Source organism: Thunnus thynnus, chromosome 21, assembly GCF_963924715.1.
Source record: "Thunnus thynnus chromosome 21, fThuThy2.1, whole genome shotgun sequence".
Classification (NCBI taxonomy): domain Eukaryota; kingdom Metazoa; phylum Chordata; class Actinopteri; order Scombriformes; family Scombridae; genus Thunnus; species Thunnus thynnus.
The window spans coordinates 15,987,902-16,010,948 of record NC_089537.1 but is presented as its reverse complement, the minus strand read 5'-3'; the positions used below and the strand labels follow the sequence as shown (position 1 = coordinate 16,010,948).

Sequence of the window (23,047 nt, the reverse complement as noted above, 5' to 3'; positions counted from 1 at the left end):
ACAGAGATGGAAAAAAGAATCAGGGACAGAGAGGGAGGCAGGGAGGGAAGGATGGATGAATAGAGATTGGTGTCAGTAAGAGGTGATGTATAGAGGAGAGGGTGATGAGAGTGAGCTGGCTTCTCTCTCAGCTCCAGTAGTAATGTCCTTTTCCAAAACATCACTCATATTTAATGGAGCACAGCTACAAGGGAAGAGAGAGAAAAGGAGAGTACAAAACTTGCATGCACGAACACACTCACACACACTACATGGACATATGCAGACAACACAGCACATTACAGACTTATACACACTTGAACTGAATGTTCAAAGCTTGCGTGCACAGATAGAGAACACACACACACACACACACACACATGTGCTCTGGTACTCACACAAACAGGGTTCTCTGAGAGTTAATGGAGTTGAGACACAGGGGCCTTGAGACTTGGAGCCGTACTCGGTTTGGAACGAGGGAGAGCGGAAGGAGTGAGAGAACAAAAGAGACGAGGAAAAGTATTAGGGAGCATTGACGTACATATGAGAATACATGTAGAAGTGAGGAAATAATGTGGTAGTCGTGGGTAGATGAGCCTTAGCTGAGCATTTCTTAACTCTGTTGAAAGCAACATCCACCAGGCGGTGGAGACGGAGGTTATAGGAGAGGGAAAAAAACACAAGAGCACAATTATTGTGGCAAAGAAAAACTGGTGTATGACAAGATAGCCACAGGTCATAGATGGAAACTTTGCTACCTAGTTTCACCACCCACACACCTTTCATCCACAATGAGTCACCCGTTGGACTTTTTCCTTAAATCTCTGTCAGGTCCTTGACACCCTGCTATATTCTTTTTTTCCACTTAATAAGAGGAACCAGTCTTGGATATTTCACTTTAACCTAAAGTGAAGTCAGCAGCTAAAATCAGGACATTATGTGGGTTGCATTTTTTCATCATATCATCCATGAATTAGTGAAGGTATGCGGTGTTGCATTTTAATAGACGTGGGTCAAGATTTGTTTCTGAAACAGTTTAATCAAATTTTTGAATTTCTTGTGTTGCAATGAGTCCGTCAGCTAAAAGCTCGTGCTCACCAAGAAGGTTTTATACATCACAACAAAGTGTTTATAATTTACACATGTTTCTGCCTTCTTCTTGCAGGCTCGGGCCTTAATGACGGCCAGTGGCACGCGATACGTTTGGTCGCCAAGGAGAACTTCGCCATGTTGACGATAGATGGCGAGGAGGCATCTGCTGTGCGTTCCACCTCACCCCTCACCGTCACCACGGGAGGAACCTATCATTTGGGAGGTAAGGGTCACCCCAACATCATCGGCACAGATTTAATTGTGAGCCTAAACTGAAACTTCTGATGCATACTGTGCCAACAGTGGAGGTCTTATTTGTGTGTGTGTGTGTGCAAGCTAAATATATCTTTAAATCATTTCCTACTAGAAATCTATATCCCAGTGGCCAGAGTTTAGAAAGTTGCTCACTTAGCAAGAGCACAGACACAACTCGACCATCAGGTATAGACAACCACTCAGAGTAAACGCATATACACACACACACACACACACACACACACACACAGACACACGCAGCAGCCACAATCTGTCTGAATTAGGAAGACGCCAGGTTAATGATGCCAGACACCGCTGTCCGTCTGTTGGAAGATGGTCCGTATCTAAGTGTGCATATGTGACTTTGTGTGTGTATGTGTGTGTGCTGGGTGTGTGTTACCTGTATGGAATTACAGTAACTGAGAGAGATAGTCTGGGCTCTGATAGCTTCATCAGGCCTCTGTCCCTCTCTCTCTAACCGAACACAATCTCCTCCATCAAGCCAACCCATTTCCTCCGGCCAGTCAATAAGGATCAGAGCATCTCACACACACATCCAGATTCTTTTTATTCTGTTGTCCATCTTAATTTACTTCTCGCTGCCGTTGAGTGATTCCACCTCATGCCCGTGAGGACTCATTTATTTTATTTTGCTTTATTTGAGGAAAATACTTTCCTTTTACCGTCAGTTTTATCTAATTTTTAAAGGATTTTTTTAACTCTCACTTTTTGTAAGGATTTTATTCCTGGATTTCTTTAATTTAGAGTGTTGCAGGATCATCAAATATTAATATTTTTACTTTAATACTTTTACCTCAACTTTCTCTCTGTTTTTCTTCTTTGTCTGTCTTTTCTGTTTCCTCCAACCCCCCACTCCCACCCCCACCCCTGTCTTCCTTTCTCAACCTCTAGTCTCCCTTTTGATCCAATTGGTGATTTATTGATTTTGGTAAGCTGAGTTGGGAGTCAATAGTGGCTGTGAGGAGAGGATCCCTGCAATGTCTGTACATCTTGAAGAAGGCACAGGATACAGACATAGAAAGGAAGAGTGAAACACAAGATAGGACCAATAAAAGATAGGGAAGTAGAGAAAGTAGAGACAAGGTATTAGATGAAGAGAGACGGTTTTTGGCAGTGAAATATACAAGATAGCAGGTTGATGATGAGCATTTCTATCTGGCTGAAAGACATATTGTGTCTCACATGTTAATTTCCATATACATACATGTAGAAACACACAATGCATTGTATTGTGGTACAATCATTGCTACAATCCAGAGAAATAGAACTGTTTTCTTTCAGACGTCTTTCCCCCTGCTGATGGAGGTAGCGTGTGGGCTGAATTGGCAGCAACTGTGACTGGGGTTTTACTCGTTAATTTTACATGACATAATGAATGCTGAGGAGCAGGGAGCCCGGTGGTAAACACAAGTTTGAAGGCTGCAGGGGATACAAAACTGCTGATTATTACAATGGCAAGGAGTACAAAGTGTTATTTAGGCCACCGCTTCACAGACATTTTTAGAACTCTTTTAACCAGTTGCAGGTTGTTTTTAGCTCCTAGAAATATGTTTTACTTTTCTCTTAACTTTCTGGTAATTGGGTAATTTTATGTTAGATTTATACAGCATATTTTGCTGTCCTCCAATTTCATGACTTGTTTTTTTTCTGTTATTCAATGTCTTGCCTCCCCATTATCATAGATTTACAATGGTGGCCTCAAGTCATTGGAATCTGTATATGTGGGTTTGTGAACTTGAACAGAGTATGTGGGTGTTTTTGACCAAAAGCTGTGAAACTCCCAAGCACACACACACACACACAGAAACAGACTTAACTAACAACTATGATAGAATATCTAGAACATTTATTCAAAACACTCCACCTCATCACATTTGGGGCTAATTTCCATCCTGGCACAGAGGTAACAGAATAATATAGTCAGTCTACAAAAGATAGTTTATCCTTTGGCTTGCCCTCAATTACACTCTCTGATCGCTCAGCTTGATGAGTCAGAGAGGCCAAGCGCATTAAGCTGTCCTAAAGCTCTCTAACATTATTCCATCAGCACTTTCTATGTGACTTTCTGTGTGCCATAATTAGCAGAAAGCCCTTAGTATCATGAACAATCCATGTTCTTTTATATACAGGACGAGGCTTCAGATAGTGTCTGAGAGTCATTTGCGGAGGTTTTAGACACCCAGGTAGCCATCTGCTTTACATTTAGTGGCCTTAAGGCATCTGCTGTTTTCATTGGCAACAGTTGTTTATCAGTGACCACAGACTGGACCACACTGCATAAACAAAGTATATATGCAGTTAATTAGTCAGTGTTAAAATAATGTGGCTCTTAATGCACTTGTTTTGACAGTAGGAGTATGTCTGCTGGATTTCAATTGGAGTCATTTCTAAATTGTTTTATGTTGTCTTCCCTTTACTTAATACTATGCATTTAGTGGAAATGTTGTACTGTTTGCTCTGCATGAACGATTAATGAAGGAAATGGGAATTGCTAGTGAGCTGGTCTAATGTAGCCGTCTTGGGTGTTTGCCGCTGTACAAATCTTACTTGGTCAGAGGAAAGAGGGTCTGACTATCTGTCTGTTTCTATATCCTTCATTTATGTTTTTTTCCACTGCGGTTAAGTGTTTATTAAGCGTGGCCAATTGCCACATCAAACGAAATCAAGACTAATTAGTATTATGTTGAAGCTTGACTGCCACACACATACAGGAATATATGGTACCAGTCAAAAGTTTGGACACACTTTCTCATTCAAGGGAATGGGAAGATGTGTCCAGACTTTTGACTGGTACTGTACATACAGTATGCACATGCACATGCACTTACACACACACAGTCTGAATCGCAGTGTTTTGCTTGACACTCATAATACGATTAGAGTGAGAAAGGGTCAGTGAGAGTATTCAGCAGTCTTCAATTTTGCTTTTCAATTGTGATCTACAGTATGATGTGATGCAAAACCTTCCTGACTTTTTTAAAAGTGTCATAATGCTGCTCTCACATGAATGAAACACATCGTTTTATTTGGCCACTACAGAATGTGTATTTTTTTTCAGTTAGCTGGGGTGTAAAAACATCTTTCTAATACATGAAGTGTGAATTAATACCCATAGTATTGTCGTGATAATAACGGTAATATAGAGCATGCTTCCAGTTGGCTTTCTCATGCCACCTCTCCCTCTTCTTGAGTGAGAAAGGATCAGTGCATCTGAGTAACAGGTCATTTTCTTATTAAGGGATTCAAACAAACACATGCAACACACACACACACACACAAAGGTTGTTGACATGGAGGCATTATTTGAGAATAGTTACCAGACTGTGTTAAATAAAATAGAAAGCGTGTATATGTGCATGTGCAATCATACCATTTACAGTGGACAGAATATTACCAGTGGGACATGATTACTTTTAGTATCCTCTAGGCCAAATACTCTGTCTCCATTAAATGTGAAACATGGAAAACAGTTAGCCAGAGGCTAGCAATGCTCTCTCACTGGCTCACTCTAAAAAATTAAAGTCAAGCCAGCTACTGCATCTGTTTGGTTGGCATCTGTTTGTCCCACTAGTGACAATCATGTCATTTTTGCAAACATTCATACTTGTCAGCAATACATGACACAATACTTAAACCACAGCTTCCCTCCTGCTGTTGATGTTAAGTTTTTATTAAGCACTTTGCTGAAGACAGTTTTTTTTAAATTAAGGAAAACTAGTTTTTAAACATAACACAGCTCCTTAACGCTTTTAGATAGCATTAATTAGTCATATTGAAGAAGGGTAAAAGCAAGACAAGCATTCCAACTTAAAATTATTTGCTAATTATTGCTTTCATTAACTTAAGAAATTGCTTTATCTTTAATGTATATTGATGACTATATGATGACACATTATGCAGCTCAAGCACCAGTCCCAAAGAGTCCAGGCGCTATGCAAATTTTCATGGCTAATACATTTTCCTTTCTTTACTTTTCTTATTTGTCTTGGAAACCTGCCACAAGGATGTCAGGTTAACATACATTTCTCTCACACACTGAAACGACATATTCCTTGAGAACAGTGTTCCTTGAGTTAAGTGGTGCTGAAGTGACCAGTCAAGAATGTTGTCTTAGATATAATTGCCCTTCTTTTTGTGATTCTGTTGCATTAAAATTCACGTGGCACTGCCTAACACCAAATTCACAGAGTGACAGGATATTATACTTTAGATGTCATAGGAAGGAAGGGACTTGGCTCAGAGCTTCTGTCATCTTACCCTCAACCCTGTCCTCTTTCTTAATTCGATTCTTCTCTTTTCTCTGTTTTCTTTCCTTCACTTTTCTTTCCCTACCTTCATTTCTTTCGTTCTCTCCAATTTATCTTCTCTCACTCTATTTTGGCCATCACCCTTTCCTCTCATCCCTCTTATCCTCTTTAACCGGGTCGACTCCTTCCTTTGCCTCCCTTCATCCCCCTTCTTTTCCCCTCATCTCCACCCCTCTATCCTCCGAGCGTCTGCTTTTAGAAGCACTCTCCTGAACCCAAAGCCTATTTTACGGGGAGTAGTTTCTCACTCCTGACGCTGCGCTTAGAGAAATTAGTAAGTGACTGACACAACATATCCACAAATTGAATTTCTCAAGAGAGAAGACTGACGGACACTCACAAAAAACACACACATGCACGTACACAAGGCCATAACGTCATGCTCTTCTCTCTGCAGGAACAGGGAAAATGCATATACTAATGAGAGAGTACTCAATTATAGGACAATCAACCCTGAAGCATGCAGTTATTTGATGGTGTGCAATGTTTCCTTTAATAGTTTTGCACTTCCTTACCGATTTTAGAACTCTGCTTTTTTCATCATTTTGGAAATGTTTTTTCTCACATTTATTTTATGTGCATGAATGAATGACAGTCGTATCGACAGTCTAAAATTTTGCTTTTCAATTATGATCTACAGTATGCTATGATGCAAAATCTTCCTAACCTTTTAAAAATAATGCTGCTCACACACTCTTGCACCACTGAAACACACCTTTTTTCAGTTAGCTGGGATGTAAAAAAATCTTTCTAACACACGTAGTGTAAATTAATACCCACAGTAATGTAGGAATAATAATGGTAATATATAGCATGCTCCTAGTCTGGTTTCTACATCATGCCACCTCTTCCTCTTCTTCATAAAACTTATGATGAATTAGACATGAGACTCTGATGCCCACATTTATCAAAAAAAATGCCTGCTGTGTTTGCTATGCACGTGTGCTTTCGTGTGTGGGTGTGTGTACATACAGTCTTGTTTGCACATCTGCCGTTGCTGGTACACAAAGTCCTTGACATGCATGCAGTAATGTTAGACATGCATAGATGTTATGTTCCTTTTGAAGGTGTTAGATAAAGTGCTCTACTGTAAATGTGCGTTGCAGTTTTTTGCAAGGCAGTTTTATTGATATAGCACATTTCATCACAGATAACTCAATGGGCTTCATGCACAAACCACTCATACCAACAGATTAATTCTTAAGGGATGAAAATTTGTTGTTTTTGTATTTATTTTATAGTGTTATTGGTATATTTTGTGGCAAGGCAACTTACAGGCTACAGTTCAGTTGTTAGGACAATTCTCTGACTCTGACAGCTGCCTCAGGGTCCTTATGCAGGTCGCTGTCAGGGGAAACATCCTCTGCTGTACCAGAGAGTGTAACATCACCTGCGGGTTACTATTTTCTCATCATGTATTTACATGACTGTCACATACCCTAAACTGCCTCCCATCAAAGTCAAGGGCCGCTGTGCTTTAGCAAAAGGTTTTACAGCATCTACCTTCACGTCAAACTATTCCTCCTTCACACACATCACAGTTCAGTGCTGCTATGATGACATGCCGTTGACAGCTGTATTCATATTTTCCAATTGTTTTGGATGCCCTAATTCCACTTCTGACCCTGCTACATCTGTTATGCTTTTGTCTGCTGATTTCTGACAGCAGGAGTTGAAGCTCCACAGTGTGAATTTTTTCTTTTTACGACATGGGTAACATTTTTTTTTGTGAATGAAACTTGTCCACAAACAGAGCAGAACAGGTAGCCTTATATAGCAATTTAGTTGCATCAATTACGCTAATGGTCATATCTCACGGATGCGCACCTCCTCATGAAACGAGTCATTTACAGCCAGTTTGTGCAGTTAAGAGAGTTTGGTGAATCTGACTTGAAACATGAGCAAATCTCTAAGAAAACTGTAAGAGATGGTTAGGATAAGAATACAAAAATGTTCTTACATGAGGATTGTGCTTTACATTTAAGTGTATACAGCAACAAGTGACTTACAAACCATACAGCCATCCCACAGACACAAACCACACACACATGGACGTAATAACTAATCATTAGCTTGAGAAAACAGAAGAGTTTTCCGCTTACTCTTGAATGTTGACACAGATGTGAGAGATCTCAGGGCATCAGGCAGTTTGTCCCGGGACCGAAGTAGCTAAAAGCAGTTTCACTAGATCTGGACCTTATTCTGGGTACACTTAGAAAACCACCACCTGATGACCTGAGATTGTACTGGATTGTAAACCATGAATTTCTTTAAAGACTATGACTGTGTCGAAAATCTATTCACTCATTCACTACTCACTATATAATAGACATTCAATAGTAGGCAGTAAATCAAGATTTTGGACACTTACTAATCATCATCATTTTGGGGCATCACCATCAGCTGTAGGGTTGCACAATGGTCATTTTTGCATCGATAAAATGCATTGTGGGATTGTTAGCAGAAAGTAGTGTAAAGCTACATGCCATGGACACTACTCAGAATTTGGACACTCAAGTAAAATGATGGCGGGTTAATAGAGTGCACTGTATAGTTAATAGGGAGTGATGTCAGACAGCCTTTGAGTAGAGTTTTGAAGGTGGTTCTGTTTTGCTCCAGCAGCCAGTGACGTTATTTAAGAACTACAGTGAAGTGTTGTTGTGTGTTTTTGCCTGTACGTGTGAAATGTGTTCTTAATGAATGTAGCCTTCCTATTGTTGGTTTGGGTAATCAAGCAAAGAGAACATTACAGTAATCTAACCTGGTTGAGATGAATTCATGAACCAGTCAGTGATTCTAGGTGTGAATACATTTCCTGTCTGTGGTTTTTCAAACCTAGTACCATTATCTCAGTCTTCTTTTTATTTAGATGTAAAACATATTACCGACATCCATTTACAAGCTTGCTTATAGGACCAAGACCATCAGAAGAGAGGTAAATGTACAGCTTTGGGAAACAGCCCAGGGAGAAATAACAACAGATGGTCAATAGATAAGCACAATTTATTCTGGTAGCTGCATGAATTTGGATTTTATGAGAATCTACATATTGCATGGCAACAAGTTATGTCCCTTCTGAATATGTTGTAGAGTTTACGTCTTCAGAATATTTGTTTAATTTTTACCTTTAAGCATTTTGGCAGATTTCCTGCCTACCTCTCTTGAAAGCGGATACATCCCCTCTAAACGTGGTGGGATGTGAAAACAAGTGTTGTGTAGCCTGAGAACCAGCAGTGCCAGTGTTATGGTGTCCAGGTAGTAGAGAGCTGGTGCTGGTCTTCTAGTGTGTATTGTAAGAGAAGCTCTTTGGGCACAACAGGGGGGCTGTGATAGAGTGCCAGCCAGACTGCAGGGGATAATTGCTGCTGTTCCAGATCCTAGAGGCTTATGGGAGATAGAGTTTTTGTTTATACTACAAATTAAAACCACACAGCGTAGTTGCACTCAGGAAAAATAAAATGTGGTGGGTAGCTTGAGATTGGACAGGTGTATGACCACATCTATGCTATGTTTGCCAAGTGTTTGTCTCTGTGGGACTCCACCTCTTTAATCTTGGTCTTTATCTTCCACTGTTTGAGACTACAGCTGCAATACAGCATTCTGAATGAATGCTAGATTTTTGAGAAGTAAAAAGGACAAATGGCTTCAAGATTTCATGGGGAAATAAAAATGGCCATAGGTGGGAAGACATAGCAAAGACATGACACATATGGTCATTGCTGGTCATGGTTTTAAAGAGACAATAAAGGAAAATGTAGTGCTTTGAAACTTAAAGCATGACCACTGTCAGGATACATTTTACTGTTATTTAGCCCAGTAATGTTCATTTAATATGCAAATTAGTATCATGAAATGCCCAGATGAACATTTATAGTGTTAATCAAATTGACACAAGGGAGCTGCCAAGTACAGCTGCTAATTTCTCACTGGGGACACAGGAGGTGAAGTGGTTACTTAAAGGTACTTTTAAATAGACATAGATAAGGGATTGGTTTCTTATCCAAGATATTTGTACAGATATAAAACATTTTCATTATTCTTTTTTTTAATTTTTACTTTACTTCCAAAACGTATTTATTACGTGAAACATATCAGTTTCAGTAGGAATTTAAATGCAGACAAACATTTTCAGTTGCATGTCTTAAAAATTCTCTCCATACAAAGTGAGCAGTATCTGGAGCTGAAAACATGTGACAACAGTGAAGCTACCCAACGATATTGAATGTTTTGGTAAAGTTAAATTTGGAAAATACCCAGCCTGTGGCGTAGATAGAATAACAGAGCAGCCAACCACCTATCAGTTTTCACGGCCTAGCAACATACATCCATCCACCCATCCATCGTTCCACACATTGCTCTGTTTGTTCTTCCAAACCATCAGGAAGGCTGCGTTTCCTTTGCATTCATATGCTATCCACAGGACACAAAGTGCTGCCAGCCAGCTGTAGTCTGCTCTGTTTCCCATCTTCTCTCTCTCTTTCCATCTCTCCCTCTCTCCTTTCTCTGTCTATCTGTCTCCCACTCCTCTGGAAAGACAGCAGACAGGTGTAGCAGTAGAAGAGACAGATGGCAAGGATGACAGGAGAAAGTTTTGGAGGAGGAAATAAAAAAAAACAGGAGATAAGAAGGAGTGGATGAATCCAGCACATAGACAGGCCATCATATACATACAGTATATGGACAGTACAGAGGCAGACAGGAAACAAGTGGAGAAAGAGGGGTCCCCTGCTGGATGCCCACTTCACTGCCGCTTTGTTTGCTGGCATGTCAGCCAGCCACATAATCTACAATTATGTCAGTGCACGCACGTACGCAGTGCATATGCCCTCTATAATAAGCCTCTTTGATGCTTTGGCCTTGAGGATGATAGGCATGCTGGAGAGTGTGACAGCTTATAACATCATGATGATGGAGATGTCATTGAGCGGGAGTGTTTTATGAGTGACCTGTGTGCTCGTGGCAAAGATTGAATTCCAAGCTCTCATCTTCTTTATCCGACAGTGCATGTACACTGTAATAACACCTGTAGATGTGCACACACACATATATTATATGCAGTATGCTTATATACTGTATACACGTGCATGAAGCCACATGCAGAATACTCACATGCTTAGATTAATGTCCATGGACATTAATTTTTTTAGTGCAAAAGATTTAGCATGCACGCACACACACGCACACCATATACAGTTTTGTCCTAGCCTTGTCCCTGTTTCAGTCAAGGACCAGTGCTACCTCTGGACGGCCCATTGACTCTTGTATCTCATAAAGGTACAGTATATAGTAAAACCTATATGTCCTCTAGTCTATTGCAGCCTTAGGACTCGTATTAAGGCTAATGGGCCTTGTGGATAAGCTCTAAAACAAGAGGATCGATGAAGGTTCATGGCTGTAAAAAGTGACAACAACTAGGCACTAGCCAGGTCTGTTGTTCCTCACCAAGGATGATGTCGTTGTTAAGTTTGATGTCCGCTTCTGCAGAAGGTCATCTTTTCATGATGTGTTTTAAATTTTGGATCAAAAGTATCCATCTTTCCTTGTTTATTGTCTTCTTCCTTCTCACTTTCTTGTCTAAATATTCCCTTTTTTCAATGCTTTGTTCAAACACAAGCTGCCGCACATCCCTTTGTTTTTGTTCTTTCCCAATTCTGTTAATTCATTTCTAAAAACAACTCTGTGATTTGTAATAGTAAAAAATATATAATTTTTTTCAAAGTTTTCTTTTGGGCTTTTCTCGGTTTCAGGATATTTTCTCCAGACGTTGTTCCCGCCCTCCCAGCGCTCCTTCCAGGGCTGCATGCAAGCAATCCTGGTGGATGACCAACCGGCTGATTTGCATGCAGTGGAAAAAGGCACAGTGGGAGCTTTCGAGAATGTCAGCCTGGACATGTGTGCAATCATAGACAGGTAAGAGTAATCTTTCTTGCATGGAGCACACATCCACAAAATCATTCATAAATGAAAATTCACATTCAGACACATGTGAAGCACTGAAACTAGTGGTGTCATAAATCAAATGCTTTTAAATTGGATGAGTCACATATACAAGACAGGTCTGTAGAGTCTCTGAATTCTTATCCGGAGATGTATGACTCATTGCTCTGATTGTTGTGTGTGTGTGTGTCTAACTGCACAAGAATATGTTTGTGTGTAGTGAGTTTTGTGTGCTTGTCAAACTGATAAATGGATATAATTGATGGGGTAGATTCCAAGTGTAAGGGATATGTGTGTGCACTACATTACTTGATTTAAAACTGAAAGAAAAGAGTAGGGTTTATCCTTGAAAAACACTGTATGATCCTAATCAAACATCAAAAATGAGCCACGCGCATTTCTCTCTTCCATTGCCAAGCATAACAGAGCAGGAGATTTCGCACAGCACGTCCCAATGTTGGCTCACCGAAATCATTCATTACAACTTGTTGACATTTCAATTTATTTCCTTGTCATAGACTAGACAAACACATTGGGACAGATTTCCCATATATGGAATCATCCATGCCTTGAGCTCAATGTGAGATCGGATGCCTGTGTGCAAAACCGAAACTTTGTGAACAGGTTTAACCTTCAGGTATTAAACCAAGTCCCATGTTAAATAAGGGCTCAGGGGTCTTGCTGTTGGACATAAAGGAAGATTTCAGTTATTATTAGTAACTGCCTGGATTGCGCCGTTAAGGTGAAGAAGGCTGGGTAGGAACAATGAGGAGTTGACCTTGCCCTGATTGGAACAGCATTTTCCCTGAACTGAGCGATTTGTTTTCAGGTCAGTTTTGTCGATAACACTTACCTACATCAATATCCTTACCCAGAGAAGTAGACACCAACTGCCACTGCTTGATTTAAATCAATTTTGTCCTCACTTCAAGAGAGGTCCAGCTCACTGGGATACTTTAGTTCAGACCAAAACTTAGGCCTTGTCCACACTAATGCAGACAGATACATTTGAAAAACCTGTTTACATGTCAAACAGGGTTTTTGTACGCAAAAGCATTTTCATAAAATATTTAAAAAATTCAAATTTTGAAATGGCAACGATTAAAAGCTCATGTTTGTCACCTCTGACTCTGTTTGATTGCTTATTTTGTGTTTCTATCTGGCCAAATATACTATATTTAAATGTTTTTTTGTATTTAGATGACTTCTTAAGTATAACATAGTGATTTGATCAGAGGCATGTTAGATACAACAGTAACAGATACAGTAATGAAGCTGTGAATTATCATTCATGGGCAACTGCAATGGAATCTTCAGTTAAATCATTCTTTTATACTGGTGTAGTTGACTATACAGAAAATAACCACAGAAAGTTTTGGGTACTACTGGTATTAATTGACCATATGTGATCGTTATATCCTGCAATAAGAGATTTTTTGGCCACTTGGGAGTTCATTTGGAGTTGTATATCTGTCCACCTGGAGAAAGTAAGTCCAATCTGCTCTGTTTTTGGTCTTCACTAACTGATGAGGGAAGTATCTGACTCCTTAGCTGCCAATTCCTCCATTGTGTTCAGCAGCTAGTCGCTAACTTTTTCTGCCTGCTGTTTGGTGCTGGGCAGGAAGCATGCAGAGGGTTTAAAAGCTTTTCTGCTGAAAACAGCTGCCTGCTTTAATGAAAACAGTGCTACGAGAGCAGTAAGAGTCCACCAAAACAGTTGCCCCAGAGAAGCCAAACAAGCTAAAACACACTATATAGCTGTGTTGAGCTGAGGGAAACTGTTTGGTAATAATTCTATGTGGGTTCATCACTACAAGCAACTCCTTTTCCATTACACATAGTCATTTGATCCATTGTTTATATAAAATATTGATTGCAGCTGCTTTTAACAATCAGCATTTTCAATTCAAAAAGCTTTTTCATCCCAGTCCATATTATAGCATGACACTAGGGTTTTCAAACGTATCCAGTCTGGAGAGTTTTTTCAAAAGACTCAGTTTTCAAAGGTAAAAAAGAATGAAAAAGAGCTAGCTTCAATGTTTATTTTGAATATGGCCTTACACAGAAGTTAGCAGATTTTTTGAAACTCACATTTTGATGAAACCCTCATTTTTGGATAAGTGTTTGTGTTTAATTTATGGAATTACTGGCAGCTTTCTGTTACCATTTGTTTTGCCTTTGTAATGCTAGTGTGAGGTAATGTAGTATGAAAGAGTTATTATTTCAGATTGTGGTACATTAACACTGCTGATAGTTGCTAACAGCAGGCTGGCTGTGGTCAGATTTTCAGAACTAACTCTTGTGAAGGTCCCAATATGTCCACAATAGCTTTCTATCCTTGCTGCTTGCAGTATTGCCCAGCTCTATTACTTCATAATGTTGTGTAGCCCCGCAGTAGTTGTGGTGGGCCCTGTACTGCCATGGAAGATGAATGGGTGCAGTGTTACCATCTAACTAATCAGAATGTCTTTGAAGGCAGTTCAATAGCCCTGTCTGACCTGCTTTTGATCAATGCCGTTCCACTGTGGGATTCTGTTTAGGCTGAGTCGGTGAAAGAAGGAAAACACACACACACGTCCCCAAACAAATGCAAATCACACACAGGGGCAAGGCTAGGCTGTGAACATGCAAATCCCTATATCCCACAATGTCACTGTCATTTGGTAAGGGTACCACAACAACACATGCAGTGGTGTAAAAAAGTATACACACACTCTAGAGGTGCTTGGATCACAGGTGTATTTGATTTTTTATTTATGTTTTTTTTTTTTTTTAATTTGTAGTAAGTCCAATTATATGTCATAAAATATGTATTTCTTTATGATTTGAATACCAAAGTGTCGACTCAGTGCACACTTTTATATCACGTCCCTTACTTTTTCCATCGTTGCTTTTTTCTTGTTTATGTAAAGCGGCGCCACTGTAGGAACTTTGCTTCCTGCAGCTTTTAGGCACTTGCACGTTCAAGTTTGTACACAGCCAAGCAGATGACAACAAACTCTTACAGTCAACATGGCAACCAGATACATATGTACAAGTGTTAACCAAAGCGTCTTTTTCCCAATGCACCTGCACTGTGTTAAGTTTCTTTTCTACCGTTCACAACCTTTGTAACAACAGCCTTATGTTTTCTCTGCATCTTGCTTTTCGCATTGCAGCGTCTCAGTGTTTGTGAGACGGTTAATGTGTCGTAAAAAAAGCATTCACAATTCCAGACACTCCACTGTCTGACCTCCAAATCACATGGCCAAGCTTGTGTTTGTATTTCAGTTTCATAGTTACTGTAGGTGTACCAACAACGATGATCATCTCCAGAGATGGAACGTCTCTGTGCTGCTTCACTGCCCGACTCCCTACATGTCTTAAGAACAACTCAGCATTTTAAAAGACCCCTGCAGCTCTTATGAGTCAATATTTGTTTATCCCCCAGCTGGTTTTCCTCTTAACATCACTTTGATTCATTCAAATCAGCAGACTCAGATATTTTAATTACATAATTTGTGAGCATGTCTTTTTGTATGGAAAATCCAGCTCTAAGCCTACAGTGCCTTGGGATCCATCCCCATCAGGCCTGCAGGCTGATCAATCCACGTAACTTTTCAGGATATGAGTTCGTACTCATATTGCAACAAGAGAAACAGTGATGTGTTAACTGCTCTGTACTTAATGCTGATAACACTTACTTGTTTCTACACTACTTTTTACGGGTTTGTTTTGAAATGTGGATACTGAATTGTAACGATAAAGTCCAAACACAAAATTATGCATAACGGCCGTCATAATCAGCTGTGTCACCTCCTGCTCCCCATGACATATTTTAGTGTTTCTGTTGTCTATAAATATAAAAGAGGTTTCTTGCAGCTCATAGTTGCTTTCTATTAACCAGCATTTCAAGACTAGCTATCACCTTTCATTTTTTGCATCTGTCACCATATTTAGATGTTGTTGTTTTTTTGCCACTTTTCAACACAACAGCAATTTCTTCAGGTTTATCCACTCTGAAAAGCATTGTCTAACACTTTAACAACACTTTTGCGTGTGAAAAGGGCCATCTTAGTGTGGACGAAGGGTCAAAACAGAGAGAAAAAGATGTTTTTAATATAAGCAAGCCGCTACTCATCTGTCACAATAGCTTAACATGAGTATTTAAAACAAGTTCACACTGTATCCTACCATTTCATGCAAAATCCAAGAATATTGTGAGATCCTGATCCAATCTGTCCCCTGGAGGAAGATATTCCCCATAAATCTTACATACACAAGTGTAGGTTTCACCATGTAATATCCTCTAACATACAGTGGACAAAACAGACTAACAGAATGATGGATGATGCATAAAGTAGATATATACTGGTATTCTTTAAGTCACTGAGAATGTCCCAATATCACACAGATGTAACAGATGTTTGCCAGGCATTTTGTTGGATGTTGTTGGTACAGTAAGTGCAGTATTCTCATTTGCAACATACAGTAAACAGAGTTAAACCACTTTTCTGAAGCTTGGTGGTGGTATTGAGTGAATGGATAACGATGAAATACTTTAGTATTGTGTGTTTCTGATGATCTGCTTTTACATATTACAGTTTGTTTTCCTTCATTATAAGGCAACGCATGTCTTGTTAATGTTTAAAAGTTCTCTCTGTCTATCTCTCCAGGTGTATGCCTAATCACTGTGAACATGGAGGTCGGTGTAAACAGACGTGGGACAGTTTCAGCTGTACCTGTGATGGAACAGGATACACTGGAGCCACCTGCCACACTTGTAAGTATTTGAGTGTGTATATGCAGTTGTGTGTTCCTGGTCATTTGTGTTTTTCCCCTCACTTTAACACTGCTGTATCCCGGTCCTTGTGTGTTTGTTTGATTTGGCCTTATTCTGTTTGCCTCTGCATGATTAGGCTGCTTCTCCTTCCAAAGCCACAATTCTCAGCAGAGGGACAGATGAACTTTTGAAGTGCTCAGAAGCCAAGCTTTTCTGACTCTGTTGTGTGTTTTGTTCTGGTCTGAGTGGAGGCAGCCTGACTAAAAAGCAACAGCACACAAAGAGAACAGAATCACACAGAGAGAGAGAACCCATAAAGAATTCTTCTTTTTGATAAGAGCTTAGAAATTTGAGAATGCCATTGCTCCTTCCATATGCCACAAATAATATTTTCTTTTAAGAGACAGTGAAAGAGAGTCGTTTTGGCAATATGGTGTATGTCCAGCCTAAAGCAAATATTATATAACTGAAGTGTGAGAAAATTAGATAGAAGAATAGAGTGAGTGAAACAGACATTGTTCTGGATTTAGCATTGCAGAGGGACACATGAGTTTGAATAGCATCAGAGAGGAAATAAAGCATAGAAAGAAGAACAGAGAGATCTCTCTCTCTCTCTCTCTCTCTCTCTCTCTCTCTCTCTCTCTCTCTCTCTCTCTGTCTATGTATGTGTTTGTCGATATTAATTCAGCAACAAGAGATAACTGAAGGCACAGCAGTAACCTGGAGATTTGGGTGTCTGGTTTGGGACTGGCCAATAAAATAGGAGAGTGGATGAATAATGGTTTACCCTCCCTCAACATGCTCTTGAGCAAGGCACTGAGCTTGAAGATGCAGACAAAATTTAATGAAAAGAATGTGATTTATGGGTATTGTAGGGGTTTTTTTGGAGCTTGGCCAATACTGGGGACTAAAACTCAAGACATTTTGGCCTCTGCTGCAACAATTGTAACTACTCTTTTTAAAAAAAATCAGTCTCTTGCGATTTCCCTTCCTTTTATGGAACTGCAATAGTAAATAAGTGCTGAAACTATTACTTTATTAATTGGTTAATTAATCGACAAAAAACTCATTCACTGATTCCAAATTCTGAAATGTGAAGATTTGCTGTTTTTAAATGTTTATTTATCACTCTAATTTTTTATGCTTGGGCTTGGACTTGGACTGTTTGGATAATACAACCAATTTGTAGACACAAACCCTGGGCTCTGGGAAATGCAATAGGCATTTTTCACATGTCATTGCCTAAACAATGAATGAATTTATCAAAAATTAATGAACAGATTAGTCAGTAATGAAAATAATTGTTAGTTGTAGCAGCCCTAGGTCGACACATCACCTGAATCAGTACAGCTGGTGCTAACAGACCTACAGCTAGCTACTGATATCCTAACTGTTGTATAAATCACTGATATCTTGCAATATTTAAATTTCATCTCAGGTTAATGTCCAATCCTGTTTTGACTGTACTTCAGTTCTGTAAGTGTCATTGTAGCGTAGGTGTTACAACTGCCTTTGTATGGATATTTTATGGCCAATGAGTCTTCCAAATGAAGTGGATAAATAATTGATTAGTTTTAGAGAGCTTTGACAATTTTGCCGCTCTATAATAACGTCACTTGAAATCATTCTTTGGTCCTGTCATAATTACTAAGGCCACTAGAGGGCAGTGTCACTTGAACGTGAACATATGCCGTTTTTGGGCACATGCTGAAACAACTGATTGGGTTTTTCTTGTGATTTTTTACTTGTACTCACAGTACTTATATGTATACTAATCACATTTCCTGTAGTGTATTTGCTCGACATTTCTCTGTTGGCTTTCTAATCTTTCTGTCATGTTCCACCACAGTGAAGTAAATTCAAGAGAAACACTGGTGATTCAACTTCCATTGTATTACAGCCTTTAACCCATGGCTTTGAATCAGGAGTTGGCATTTTAAAAATTCTGTTAAGTTTTGTCCAGATCATTGTGAGATAGTTCAGCAGGGTCAGCTCTACCAAACACCAGTTTCCTTGAAGAACAGAAACTCTCAACAAGCAACTGCATCACAAAACTCCTTGATATCAAAGGGAAAGGGATATCAAAGAAAAACTAAAGACAAATGGTATAGTTCAGAGGAGAAAATGAAAGGAAGAGAATAGAATAGAAATGTGAAAAACTGAAACAATAAAAGAAGAAAGATGAAGAAAATTAGGAAAGAGTCAAAAGGGAGAGATTTTCTTTTCTTTTTAAACCTGCATTAAGCCTGTGAACAGTCTCGCCTCAGTCAAGAAAGTTTCATTCCAAGTTGCACTCTCACATTTCTCTTTGAAGTGTTCTTCCTCCCCTCCTCTCTCTGTCTGTCTCTGTCTGTGTGTAGATCAACACAAACATAACATCAATATGTTGTCAGATAGATTGCTAGAGTGTGTGGGACAAGACACCACTTCTTGACAGGCCTTGAATAGACTGGCAACCACATGAAATTACCCTCTGGAAGGAGGAGAAAAAAGGAAAGAACTTCAGACATTGATGTGCTCTGTGTGTTTTAGATCCATTAGATCCAATTCTGCAACATAATTAACCTTTAGCCTCTTACATAACAAGCGTATATTCAAGTGAGGATATGAAATACAAATAGGGAAACACATGGAGAGACAGACGCAGGCTATCTTTTAAATAAAGTGTTCATGCTGCGGCACAAGATATAACATCGCAACTTATCCTGTGATTCCTACCCCTACACAAGATATTCCAAAATCTCTTGAGCGGCTTATTTTTATGACCTCTTTTCTAGCGCCACCCTCAGGGCAGAACATGAGAATGCTTACAGTACATTTTCACCATAGAATCAACCCTTTTTATTTTAGATAACAACATAACACTAACTCTGGTGCCACCATCAGGACAAATTTTACATTTTTGCCCCACTAATGGTAAAGATTGAAGAATAGCAATGTTGTTTCTCCATTTTTCATCTTTTGAACAACAGTGCTCAGTGATCCGTTTGAAATCATTAGGCCTGTCACAAATTAGTATGGATGTTTTCCTAATCTTCTTCCCTCAGAATGTGCATAGTGATCTAAACACACTTTCAATAGGTTGAAGACAACAGTCAACCGTGTAAGTCTTTACTAGAAGCAATTGTGTAATTGTTAAAACAGAATTGGACAACAAACTCATTTATGGTGATTACAAATCAGAAACAGATTAGATACTACAAACAATTGGACCAAGACCAAAGGTTAATATATTAACAAAGAAACAAATTATTTAACATTGACCCTCATGCCAGGAATATGTAAAAACAAAAAGAAGAAAAAAGTAAGCTACAACATAGTAATTCCTTTAGTAACTGTACACTTCCACAGTTCACAACAGTAACTGCAAAATGAGTAATAAATGAATAATTAAGGTGCTTTCAGACAGCGAGCTGTTGCCGCTACCGCCCCCCTTGTTTTTGATATAAACATGATGAATCAATACACAGAACACTGATGTTGTTAATTGACAACCGTGGCAGCAAACACTCACCAAAACTATAATAAAAGACTGGTTCTTCAGTCAAAAGTCGAAGGTACAAGACTATGTACATAAAAATTTCAGGGTAGAAGTTAACTACGACTCTCAAGGTGCATTTTAGAAAGAAACAGCCAATCACAAGGTTAAAATTTGGTCACATGTGCCACTAACAGCAAGCAGAAGCTAAAGATTGTGGTGTTGAAAAAAAATGATTTTACAATCTACAGCGTGAATCAGTTTACTTTTAATTTCTGGGTCACTTTTGAGTGAATTTAACAACTACGGCTACAACTTCAGCGACGAAGCGTTTTGAATTCATTATGCTCTGTTTTGTGCCCTTGCTTCCTCTCCATAGCAACGGTGGCTGAGGCTCATGGGTATTGTAGTATTCTTGGCCATCCACCATACCAAAATCACAGACAAAGCGTGATTTCTCAGAAAGGAAGGTGAAATAATTGAAACTGGTGGTCATAATATATTCAGTACCAGTCAAAAGTTTGGACACACTTTCTCATTGAAGGGAATGGGAAGATGTGTCCAAACTTTTGACTGGTACTGTACATATAGGGTCATTACATCATCCAAGAGAGTCCTAAATTTCTATGTTCAGTAACACTGAGGAGATTGTTTAAAGAAATATTTGAAATGGAAATACAGAATGTAGAAAAACATTTGCAACACACTTTGCAACTCTATATTGATTTAGCAAATTCATGCAAATCACACATAAAATATTCAAACTTAATTTAAAAGCAATGACCTGTGTTACAGTGTTAGGTATTACATGATACCCAACTATTCATATTTATGCAACAAAAACTTTTAAAAAAGAGAGAGACAGTTTATTTGTCTGGTATGTAATGAGCGTTACAGCCTCAGTGACTAAAGACTGAGGCTAAGACATTTTCTCTTAATATCTTCTAACTGCTCTTTGTCCCCCATATTTTTCCTTCCTCTTCCTTAACCCCAGCTATCTATGAGCCATCATGTGAGGCTTATAAGCATTTGGGCAGATCCTCTGACACCTACTGGATCGACCCTGACGGCAGTGGACCCCTTGACCCCTTCAAAGTCAACTGCAACATGACAGGTGTGTGTGAGTGCCTGCGATCACTGTTCTGTGTCCATGTGTGGGCTCAGATGTGGTGTGTGTGTATATATATATATATATATATATATATATATATATATATATATATATATGTGTGTGTGTGTGTGTGTGTGTGTGCTCTTCCATAGCCCGTCCAGCCCTGGTGACTTGTGAAGGAAGAAAACTCTCCCACCCTCCTCATTCTTATCCTCAGACAGCAGCACTCTTAACCCTCAATACCTAGGGTTTCTATGGCAACACAGTCACAGCTACTGACATTTAACTCAGAAGGCGTAGCCACCACAGACACACACACACACACTCACACACCACGAACACGTATGAAACAGCCCCGTTATGCAAACCTAAGAGTGCTCCAACAGTCTTAGTGACACTTCTGTTACACACACACGCATACCAACACATGCACCTGCCTGACTCCATGCACACACACACACACACACGCACACACACACAGCGGAATAAGTAGATAGTCTGGAACAGCAGAGCACACAGGCAGAGCAAAGGCGAGACTTTTAATGAAATGTCACTGCACTCCACTGGCTAGCCCCTTAGTCACGCTGAATAGCACACTTACACAAGCCTCAGAAATGTTAAGAGTTTCTTTTTCTCCGACACATACACACACCCCAGAGACCTTCAATATACCCATACACACACATCCCCTGACTGACAGTGTGAATGAACAGGGAGAAGTCTGAGTGACTGGCTCATGCTATAACAGCACAGAAGTGTCTATTAAATCCTAGAGTCTCATAGCTGTAACTTAGATTACATAGAAAGAACTTCACTGCCATGACAACAGCTGCTGTTTTCTGTGTGTGTGTGCATGCGTGTGCATGCATGCATGTGTATGTGTGTGTGTGTGGGGATATATTAACATGTGGGTTGATCTACTGTATTTGTAAATGTGAAGTTGAAGAATAATTCTGTTGCTCCATATACTGTAACATGCCAACATGTTTATGTGTGTTTGTATGTGTAGAGGATAAAGTGTGGACGACAGTTATGAACAACCTACCACCCAATACTACAGTGACTGGCTCCAGTAGAGAGAGACGCACGGTACTCCAGGTCAACTACAGTGCCTCTATGGACCAGGTAACACACATGTAGACACACACACACACACACACACACACACACACCAGCATGCATTATGCATAGAAAGTATTGTGTTGCTTAGTACAATATTTGCATTTTAGGTTTTATACATCTAACTAAAAGTTATCCAACTAAAAAAATAAATATAAAAAAAACTGAAACTGTTCTTATGCCTGTCACTATTTTCCACATGTAAAAGCAACGTGATTCTTAATGTACATACAACATAAAAAGATTCATGCCAAGAGACTCCTCATCTACATCCTCTTGTAAAGGATGTGGAGCATATAAATATTTCATGGAATATTTTTGCAGATGAAAATAGTTTCATATTGGCAGTTAACTCTGCCAATATGATATCTTTAACATGGTTTAACAGGTTTAACATGGAGAATAGTATCTCCACTCTCCTCAATGAGACCAGTTTCCAACATTTGTTAGTTGAGTTTGTGGCCATATTCTCCTACATTTCTACCTGCTACACTGTAGCAACATTTTAAACGATGTCAGACTGCGTCCTTGGTTGTTTGCTTTGTTTTTCTCATTTAAATCATCCATTAATAGTCACTTACAGTGATCCATCAAGGACAGTAGTATAATTTATATGTGAATATTTCACAATTCAGTCAATAAAAGGTGAAGCAGGTGTTACCAAGAACTCCTGATTATTGGCCTCTACATTTTATTGTAGCGCTATTTTTTCAAAATCCAAAGGTTTTTTTTCTCCCAAAACTATATAGATTGGTAATATCCTCTCAAAATCCTAACACCTATCAAACATCTGAGCTTTATGACGATCCCAGGCCTTGTAATCAGTCTCACCATGTCTGAACTCCATGAAGTGGTATATTTATTTTTTTAATGAAATGTGTGGTCTATAAGCAAGCATCAGCACAGGAGTATGTGAGGACACTTACTTCTCAGGAACACATTCACACCTCCTGTGGAGAGAAAACAAACTGAGTACTGGAAGTAGA

At 39.3% G+C, this 23,047-nt stretch overlaps 1 protein-coding gene across 1 annotated transcript in view; it reads left to right on the top strand.

The window, feature by feature from the left end:
- LOC137173806 (contactin-associated protein-like 2) overlaps positions 1-23,047 on the top strand; it is a 110,165-nt gene that overhangs the window by 17,713 nt on the left and 69,405 nt on the right. Inside the window, exons 5-9 of the mRNA XM_067578882.1 lie at positions 1,145-1,294; positions 11,402-11,564; positions 16,247-16,353; positions 20,826-20,945; positions 21,952-22,067. Of these exons, the coding sequence (XP_067434983.1) occupies positions 1,145-1,294; positions 11,402-11,564; positions 16,247-16,353; positions 20,826-20,945; positions 21,952-22,067 (656 nt within the window). The remainder of the gene's footprint in view (positions 1-1,144; positions 1,295-11,401; positions 11,565-16,246; positions 16,354-20,825; positions 20,946-21,951; positions 22,068-23,047) is intronic.